The sequence below is a fragment of the Mya arenaria genome, chromosome 5 (genome assembly GCF_026914265.1).
Source record: "Mya arenaria isolate MELC-2E11 chromosome 5, ASM2691426v1".
NCBI lineage: Eukaryota > Metazoa > Mollusca > Bivalvia > Myida > Myidae > Mya > Mya arenaria.
The window spans coordinates 28,291,354-28,302,641 of NC_069126.1; the positions used below are offsets into that span (position 1 = coordinate 28,291,354).

Below are 11,288 nucleotides of genomic sequence, written 5' to 3' on the forward strand. Positions count from 1 at the left end.
TAAATGTGTCTGAAACTCCCTGTAATTATAACATGTATGTCTTAAACTCCATTAAGCTTATATCTCTTAAATATAATATACTTAATGTGTCTGAAACTCCCTGTTGTTAATATTTCATAAACTCCCTATAATTATCCTTTTATATATGACAACGATGTTATAAACAATGTACGTTGGACAAGTTTTGATAAATTTGTCATGGTCTTTTCCACCTCATAAACATCACGCGACCACAAATTTGCCTGCAATTAAGCTTTAGCGTGACCATTATTCATATATAAGTATTGTTGCGAAGTAAAGTCTTCTCTTAAGTATCCGTATATAAGCTATGTATCGACGTCATAAAAGATCGGCAGCTATTTTTACTATTTCCGAAGAAAACAAACTTACGCTTGTAGATTACAAACGTTAAAGGAGGCACTGAAGCAATTCTGTAACAACAGTAACAACATATTGATAAAGCGGTTTTTAAGATTAATGTATTCCATAGTTTTACAGAATATGGAGAACAAAAGTTTTGATAAAACAAATATATTGTGGTTAAGAAGGTCGTGGCGATTACACCCGGCGCCCTTTGGCTAACCAATTGGATTGAATTGTGTGATTGGTACACTTCATGTTATCAATAAAGTGTTGTTTCGCATGTATGTCAAAAATGGTCTGTACATGGTTATACTGTAACTAGAACAAGATACTTTGTTATAATTGTCTTTTAGGCAAACTTGTTGACAGTAAAAAAGGCCCAAAACGTTGCCATACTTTTGTTAGAAAATGCATTTGTATGAAGATAGATTCAAACTCTTAATTTATGGCATTTCCTTTTAAGTTGGTTATACATATCTTGAAAGCACCTATCAAAGAATGGCTCCGGACGTAGTTTACCTGAATCATAACGCAATAAATGAAACACACTTAAATAACAATTTTTCACGAATACATAGCGCCGTTTTATTGAACGACTTAATCAGCACAGATAGTAGAGTAAGCTGATTTCTAATATCATCAATACCTAAGATATTATGACAGGGGGTCGCACATAGGCAATGTATTAATGTCATTTATTCGCATAAAATACTAGAAAAACCGGTAAATACTTATACTAAGCTATTTCTAAATAAGTTTCCACTAAATTCCGTAGCTCTTCTATTTCAAATCTAAGAGCTAAAACATTAAAGCTACTTTAAAGAACATATTATGCTCCCTCCTCAAGACAGTTATAAATTGAGGTATTTTTTCTGAATATTTGCTAATCCCGATCGACGTTCACATTTATCATTATATAAACTTACTTTATTTCCTTTACAACGATTTTGAAACAATTAATTGGTACTTTTGTTGGCACGCGAGAGTTTGATCTTGTGTTTCTTGTGTGGTCCGTTGTGTTGTTTTGTGCGTTGAGTGACTGTAGTCAATTGGCTCAGGCCGAAGCCTTTTGCCTTAGAACATAATCACTGTTACATATTTAGCTCCTGGGCTTGCCCCTGAAATTTCCATTGTATTACTAAAAAAACAACAAAGAATTCGGACACAGTCGTACCCATACTTTAACTTTCCGATAGAATAAAGAAACACTGTTAGCTTTCTATAACGCAGTATTCCTAAACTAAAGTGTCGCGACGTTTTGCGAGTTGTTTCATGTCGAGAAGAACACGAAATGACATATAGACATTGAGGTAATCGTCTATGAGCGCAATTTGACTTAGAGTTGTGGTACAACGTTTAGACGAGGATCAAAAATTGTTTCTTTTAAGTACACTAGGGATGTCGAACGTTGCGACTATGGACGTCAAATTTCAAAACTGTTTTGACATGCTGATATTCGCTATGAACACGCCACAACTCGTAATTCCTTCAAACCTCTTATCATTTTGTATCTATTTATACATCATTAGCGTGGTGTCTATAAATAATCATGACAATTCTTAAACGACGAAAGGTTTTGCGTGTCTGTTCGGTCTTTTGAACGAGTGCTGTGCTGGTAGATCGCTAACTTACAATTACATGTCGCTGTTTGAATGGCGCAGCTTTTTATATTTATATATGGAAAAGTATACTCTTAAAAATCATTCAAATGCTCATTTTACCATGAAAAAAAATGACAGAATAACGTACGCCAACTGTGAAGCCAGTTAATGTTCAACACAAGTAACGTTTGAAGAACTGTGGTTCTCCTGCATGTAGAATACTGGATAGAGTGCAGTATTGCGAGTATAATGACCGTCTATATTATTTTATGGACCATGTTGGATAGTGGTTTATTTGTGTTATCTTTATATCAAATACCATGCTTTTGGAGCGGTAACACGTATATGGAGCTTATTCGTGTAATAAATATCATGCGGATACATTACAACGCTATCCACTGATACGAACGCTGGTCATGGAACAACACGATACAAAACAGACATTTCTCCAACAACTATTCTGAGCTGAAGCGTTCATATATAATTTTGATTCCTAGGGGTTTGGGTGAAATATCTTTTACATCAACAATTAATAGATTACAGTGTACCACGATTAATTATAACAAGACAATATGATACAACACATATAGCATTGATTCTACCGATGTATGTGATTTTATAATTTTAAGATACGATTTCAATTAGGCAACTTCATACCCACTGCACGTATGCAGTTATTGTATCGACATTCTTCGAGATCTGAGCTTGTACTTGTACATAATTCTTAATCCTTCTGCAAACCTTCATAACTTGTAAATGAAAAAGAACCGTATTAACTAGAATATATAATATGTTAAATATACGAACAACAGGGCAATATAGAGTACAAGAACGTATTTGTTGTATTAGTTCTCAGACCTAGAGATCGACATGGGAACCAAATCGATCGAATCGGATAGCTCGACTGGCCAACACTGCAGTCCAAATTACTTTCGTCGTCTAGACATTACAAAGTACATATTATATTGTTAAAAACCTTAGCCCCCCTTTGAATGAAATAATTCCAATGTAATTGGGAATTTTACAGAATTATTAAGGGAAAATACTTCTGATTTATTAAAATCAATACTAAGTGCAATCTTTACCTGTCTACTATACTAACCCTGTTTAAATTGCCTTATAGCAGTATGGAACAATATAACAGTGATATAGAATAAAAGAGCCAAACTTATTAGACAAATCCTTCCTTTCCGAACTGTGAATCCGCTTTAAGACAGTAAAACAACTATGAAATACCAAGCGAATAACAAATCACCAACTCATCGTGATTTACAAACATGCTCATCACGACAAAGCGAATAACAGCTCCATATGGTTTATTCGGCTTTGAATAATATCCTTAAATAAAAATAAAGCAATTCTGAATAAGTTCCAATAATAAATAAAACTGATCTGACAAATTTCTATGTCAGAAGATATCGGCAGACATGATTGATTGATTCGGCGAACCTCGGACTTTTGTTATGTATCATGTATAGGAATGTGGGTACAATTCAGGTAACCACTTCTGAAAGAAAACTAATTTGGTATTAGGTCAGCACCCCTCCATCTCCAGTGCAGTTTTGTATCGAAAAACATTTTAGTTTCATTACCTTACCTTGTACCAATCCCGTGCGAATACCATATTGGTATAAATCTCTTAAGACAAAACCAACAGACTACCGTTTATTTATTAAGTGTAAAAACCAAATCCGGTACTACCACATACTTCTTGTAGACAAGATACCCAGAGTACCCAAACCAAATCTGTTAAATACCATACTATCTGTATTAAATGAAATAACCTAAACTGGTAAATATATACCTACAGTGTATAGGTGTCATAACCAAATATGATAAATATCATACCTACAGTGTTTAAATGAAATCTGGTTACATCGTGTAGACAAAGTTTCCATACCAAATCTGGTAAATACCATTCTAACAGTGTTTTATTGTAATGACTAAATTTGGTAAATTTAAAACCTACTGAGTTTAAGTCCTATAACCAAATCTGGTAACTTACACATACATCGGCCAAACAAAGTACCCATACCAGATCTAGCAAATACCATTCTTACAGTGTTTAAGTGTAATTACCAAATCTGGTAGATGTCATACAAACAGTATTTAAGTGTAATAATCAAATCTGGTGAATATTATACCCACAATGTTTAAGTGTAATGATAAAATCTGGTAACTTCCATATACTTCGTGTAGACAAGGAACCCATACCAAATCTGGTAAATACCATACTACCATTGTTTAAGTGTAATGACCAAATATGGAACTTCCACATACCTAGTGAAAACTAAGTACCATACCAAATCTGGTAAATACCAAACTTACAGTGTTTAAAAGTAATTACCAAATCTAGTAACTTTCAAACACATCCTGTTGGACTAGTGTTAATACCAATTCATGTATAATTAATATTATAAAAGAAGTGGAGTACTTAATCAATTACAGTGTTTTTCAACGTTATAAGTGCCTTTACCAAACGAGGTAAATGACAACTAAACCTTATTACCTACATAAAATGTCTTATCAAATTAGTTGCCAACCACCTGTTTTTGCAGATATGCCGTCTTCCATCCTTACCAGATCTTGTGTTTTTCAATCATCTATAGTATTTTACCTAATCTGATACACCACCATCTCACCATCCGACCCAAGCTACCGCTACTTACCATTGGACAATAAAGGAACAACGTACCATATCAGCCGCTACGGCCAAGATGGGTTCTATTGCTACCTGTTGAGTCAACCATTCGTTGGTCCTACCAACGCAACAGACGTCACTTTGACGATAAATGCTAAGAACTGTGTTTACCATTAAGTGGGGACGTTATGGACTACTGGATGTTACATACCAACTTCTCGGACTAAATCGCTACCAAATACATTAAATACCTATGAAATCTATCTGTTAGATACAGTTGATACATGTTCACCTCTTTATCTGAGTCTCCGAAGGTTCATCGAAAGCCAGGTATAAACAGACCCTGTAACACTAGCTGTGTCGCAAACCCCCAATACGTCATAAGCTGAGTCGTAAAATAAACATAGACATAACAAAGTGTATATTTATGATAAACATTTTTTTTTTCAATATTTTTTCACATCTTAGCATCGTTATATTTAGTTTTTATTTTTTATTTTCAGTTTTGTTTTCCAATAACATCCGTCTTAAAACCTAGTACCAGTGAGCAGATACATACCCATGTTCGAAACTAGCCGTCAGGGCCTACATCGATAAACACGCCTAAAAACCTTCATAAAGGCTTGTCGAAGTTCTTTACTCGTATAGGCGTATATAAACGGATTCAGGGTCGAGTTTAAGTATGTCATCCAAAAAAAGAACGTGTACAACTCTCCCGGGACTAACTCTGGTGCCCATGCGTACGTATCAAAGACGATGTAATACGGGAACCAACATATTAGATAGCTACTGAGCACGTAAGTCAGGGTTATGAAAATCCTTCTCTCTCGAACATTCCCACCATTCTCCTTCGTGACTGGATTCCTCCGGGAGTCGTAGGTTTTAGATGTTTTTGTCAATCTGCCTTTCGAGCCAATTCCAGTTTGGCTTGTAGAGGCTCCGCCCACAGTGCTTCTACCGACACTCAAATACTTGTTTGGGGTTTTATCAGTTATCGTACGGTCACCTCTTGATTCACTATTTTGCAACACGCTAGCCCTGGCAGCATTGGCATCAGTTCTTACCGTAAGCACGCTACTTCGAGTTTGAAGGCTGATATCCGTGTTTGCTGCGACATTTAATGCTTGGCGGCGCATAACGTAGAGCACCTTCAAATAGGAGAAAACCATCACCAGACAAGGAGCGTAATGTCCTATTAACGCCACAAATATGACAAACTCGCGGTTGTCTGACGGCTCCCAAATACAGAAATGGTCCTCATTATGTTGCAGTCTGTCGGCGATAAAGGGTGGTGTCCATACTGCATCTACACAAAACCTGCAAAAAAGGACCGAAAAAAAACCCTTATAAGTAAAAACTTTGTTTATATATATAATTGAAACACACCCACTAATTCTGGTGCTATAAGACGTTGACAGTTTTAATTTTACCCTTATATTGCTGTCAATTTTGCAGTCTCATTCAAACCCTGACGATTGTCTTCATATATTCACATATAAGATGTATTTACCGCTTTCGAGGGATCCATCTTCTAGAACTAATTACATTTGTATTATTTTCATCTGTATTACACGTTCGCTTTAGTCAATATCTCAGCGCAAAGAAAAAATAACAATATATTACGAAATGTAATAAAATGAAACAATATTAAGTAAAGCTTCATACTGGCTTTATTGATCATAAAAGTAAATGCATGAGGTGACTACAACGAATCCCTGAAAGCTTCCTAGAAGAAGAGCATTAGTCTTAAATAACTTGCGCAAATATCACCATTAGACTTGTAATTTTAATATCATCACGCACACATTCCAAAGGTGTGTCTTATTACACATCGCATATTAAATACTTTCTATAAGCATATGAATGAAATGACAAGGTAATTTGCAGCCAGGGCAACTGTTTCCACCTGCGTATTAAAACAACCCTCTTAGTTTAAAATGAAACTTGATGTTAACGGATTATTTACATCTTTAATGTTCGATATGTTTTTTTCAAAAAATTGCAATTAAAAGAAATGAATACTTTTAATCTGAGACCAAGTTGGTTGCAGCTTATAGAAATCAGAATGTTTTATGAAATATTTGCATGTATATTGTTGCCTTACAAATGATTGCAGTGTCGATCTTCTTTAACGTTGTATTCAAATCATTCGACCTAAAGATGATAAAAGTATGATATCAAAATTATTTCCATGAAATTAGTATAATTATCTTGTTTATTTTGCTTAACAGACACCTATCATTGTGCTGGTGGTATCATTATGAAACTTGAACCACTTTATTCTTATTAATGCTTACCTAGATCCGGTTGAATAGGATATAATTAGAAAACCAAATAATTGCCAATGCGTTTCGCTTAATGAAACATTTCTCATCGAATAATATCCATAGCCACAACGTAAGGCATTCGATTTAGTTATTTAAAGACCTTTTCTGTTTCATTGTTTTTCGTGTCAAAAGATAATCGATCACTTCCGAGCAGATTAAACGCTAGCCTGTAAAGGAGGATGTTAAGTATTATCGCTTGATAGATGGGAAATTATAGCATTCATTATAACCGGCTTGGATGATATTTTCAAGAATAAAAGGATTCCGAGAATTAAAATTAAATATTCGGAAAATATTCATGGATATTCCAGTTTGTAAAAAACATACGTCAGAAACGAAAATTGCAGTCGGCGTTCATGGCTTTATCATTAGAATTTCTTCCCATAGTGACACAAATAATTCATCTGGTACGAGAATACCATACATTACCGAAGTTGCATTTACCATTAAACCAATTTCAAACAATCTTAACTTGACATTTTATATGAAAACCTTTCGGAAGCAGAATCTTTATTCAACATATGGACTGTGTGAAACATTCCATTTACAGTAATGATTTATTTCAATGCTGTTTACATCCACTATCGTCGGCTTAGCACTTCCTGTTCCTAGGAATCATCAAAAATGTAAAATGATATCTGTGACAAACAATCTAAAAAGGAAAAGTTATTCCACCGACTCATGTCAGTTGCTTTTGAAGTGTTTCTTGGAATAATTTACCGCTTTAACTTTCTCCTTTGGCTTCCTGCAACTTGTTATATCAATATTGATTGTAACTCTGAAATATCCAAGTATCAATGAAAGCTTCTGTAATCACTCACAGAGAAGATTATGGCAGTTAAATGATATATAATTACAAGGATCTTTTTAAAGCATGACATTATGTGATTAATGCATAAACGACCAGTAATGGCAATGATGGGGTTACTTCACACTCGAAGTATCATTCATGTGTATGTTATTAATATTGAGCACACATGTTGACCATTTGAAAGAATATCAAAAACTACCAGAACATATATGAATCAATAACACTAATTTTGAAATACACCAATTCATTTATATATGTGCCAATATGTTTAAGGTAGACATTAAAATTATGGTTAAGTTTACATATCCAGCTTAAGGAAAGCTACAAGGTGTTTCTGGTTAGGTTGTAACCGATTGTCTCTTCAGCGTGAGTCGGATACATCTTCCATTCACTATATCCGTCTTGGACGGGAGTGGTCAGTTATGTCATTAGTCTATATACGTATTTGGCAAAAGGCGGACACATGTTCCGTTAGTCAATAAACCTCAGTGTTGCAGTTTTTAAGGAGTGTTTATTTAAAATAGAGTACTTTTCAAACCGATGCTGAGAAATTACAGTGACAGTTACTATTTTTTTAAAAATATTTTTATCTCACTGCAAGAGTTTGATGTATACATAAACATATTGTAACGATTTCTATGATGTACTATTCTGAACAAATCAAAACCAATATCGTTACAAACACGATAGCAATACGTGAATACGAACCAGATTTACGAATGTATCATATCATTTCACAGTTAAAGAATAAGTGTTTGGATATAAAAAAAGCTAATATAAAGTACAAAATAAAAAATATAAACTATGGTAGCAGGTGGTAACAAGATTCAATACACTTTCAAAAGCAATCAAATACAAGTATATAAAGGATATTACATTGGTCACTCAGAAACGGGATGTATTAAACAACGTTAACATGATAAAAAATAGCCCTGCTCGTTTTTTAATTACATTCTACTAAACGAATATACAGAGTAGCGTATTGAAAACAAGAATGGTTACAGTATTGTTATATCTTTTGTATATATTTTAATATGTGCTGCGTTAAATGCATAAAATGTTGTTATCAACGCGAAAATTTTAGATTGCTACTCACATCATATTACCTATTAGTATATACTATATGGTTGACATGTAGAATTATGTATAAATTGTTTGTTTTTTTTATTTTAGGAAAGTTGGAGATAATTTCCTTACCATATAAAAATGAGTATCATTACTGTTCGGCAACGGTTGTTAAATTTTTTGTAATTGATAGCCCATGTGACGCACCAGAAGCGGTCTACGGAGATAGCGACTAACGTAAACACAGACTCAAAGACTCAAATGTCATCGCAAAGTCAAAGTAGATCCACACACCACACATGATGCGTCCGAACGGCCAGTATCCAAGCAGCGTATCATTGCCGTTATGGCAACGAAGAAGTCCGTTACTGCTAGCTTTAGTATGTAAAGGTTAAATGGTTGTAATAACCGTCTCTCAATGGCGAACGATAGAAGTACAAGCAGATTTCCAAATATTGTCACTATGTCCATTAGAGTCAACACCACGGCAAGGATAATGTTTTTAGCCGTAACTTGAAAATCTGGAGGCACAAACTCAGTTTTATTGTTTCCGGTATTAACTACTGTGGTGTTTTCAAAATGTGTAGTATTATTAGCAATTCCGTCATTGTAGAAATGAATTAACTTCTTCAAATTACTATTCAGTTCTAATGTATGATATATTATCTTTAAAATTCAGTGACATACATGCAACGTATGAAATATTGTTTAAAGCGCTTCACTAGCTGACATGAAGCTCCCAGGAGTATTTCCACTGAAAACCTGGGAGAAACTTATATACAGTGTTAGAAAGTAAAATCGATTAAGAGGCCCGTTAGAGATGCTATTTCTTGAGAAGATCTTAAAAGAATTCCAGCTGAATTATTGTGTTATATTAATGCCTGTTTTCGTAGTACGGAGTGACATACCTAGTGCAGTTTGTAAGATTATATTATGATTTTAGGAATGTGTTGTTCTGTCATGTTGATATGATATTTTTAATGATATGTTTTAGAGTAAAGAAACATACACCTAGTGGACGTCTGATATTGGACTCAGATCCCAGATACTGACATCAATTACGCATTACTTTCTTAATGTTTACGCCAAAAGTTCATAATCTCACTTCAGAATGGATAAAGTTATTATATTTTTTAAAGAAAATAATGTGTAGCCTTTTATCCCTATTCTCTAAATTGTTCGACATGGCCTTTTTTGCGATATTGTCTAAACATATCCAAAGATTTTGCGTTGATCGGAAAATATTCGCAGGAAAATTCTGCATTAAAAGAATGGATTTCATAGTGTAAACATGTACGTTTAGTAAAAATACCCATAACAATTATGTTTACATACTAGCCTTATATTTATAGTACAAGTATTGATTTACGTTAGTTTGAGTTTTCCTTAACTTGATTAGGCCACTTATGAATTTATTTGTATTGAGCCTTTCAAGGCTGTACCTAAAAAAATACACATCTCTTGCAATAATGTAAATAGGTCGGTCTCATATTTGAGAAGTCGTCTTCCACAGATCTGTATCAGATTGCGTACTCAACTTAATCTCCTAGTGAGATGTCATTGACGATAACCGAACACTAAAGATAACAAAATGTTGATGTGGTGTATGTATGAGCTGTGTTGTTTTTTCGTCGTCCATCATTTGTAAAGTGTTGGTTAAGCCTAAACATTGTGCATCTTAGCAAGGTCTTCGTTGAATCTTCTGGACTTTGACAGGATAACTTCCTTCTGCAGCAGGTATTGACCAACAGTGTTTAACTAGTCGTTTACATTTCAAAGAAAAAATAACAAATTATCGTCATAGCCGTGGTGATGATGAAGTTGTCGTGATCGTCAACCGCTTCGTTGCAAACAAAGCTTCAATCATAACTCAATAAAGACCAGACATAACCAGAACGATATTTTAAAATCCATGTTCGAAAATAAACTCATATTAATAAAAGGCCTTTAAGTTTTGAAATATTCAGGAGAAGTTTTCAGAAGAGAAATCTCGCAGAGAAAAATACACAATGAAATTAAATATGCCACTTTCGAAGAACTTGATACAGACTAAGTAAAATTATAACCAATGTGTTTCTCTTTCAAAATTCATACACAATACTCCATGTTTTGAAATTTCGCAATTGGAAACTCGAGTACATGAATAGAAAAGTTTAATATTTCTTTTTTTATAGCCACGATTAACATTTAAATATGAGCAATGCTTTAATGTGTTATATGAAAACAGCTGTATTATAAAACATTAAAACATTTACTTTATGTATTTGTTTACATTCAGGGGGCTGGCATCATTTGGGACGCAGAATCTCAAAACGGTTTTATAGGATTTACCACACTGGAGTTTGATCACAATGAATACGTATTCGGTAAGAAATGAGGTGTGGATTACACTCTTATCGGTGAGATCATTGCATTTGAGGAAGTTAAATTTTGACAATAAAAGTATGTCAAGAAGAAAATAAGGAAGATAAACACCGCAC

At 34.1% G+C, this 11,288-nt stretch overlaps 1 protein-coding gene across 1 annotated transcript; it reads right to left on the reverse strand.

Moving 5' to 3' along the window:
* Positions 1 to 5,183: 5,183 nt before the first annotated feature.
* Positions 5,184 to 10,124, reverse strand: LOC128235589 (probable muscarinic acetylcholine receptor gar-1). Its single transcript, XM_052950399.1, is given in 5 exon segments — positions 5,184 to 5,922; positions 8,941 to 9,062; positions 9,065 to 9,147; positions 9,150 to 9,329; positions 10,121 to 10,124. Coding segments are annotated over 5 exon segments (1,128 nt in total).
* Between the last annotated feature and the right edge of the window lie 1,164 nt (positions 10,125 to 11,288).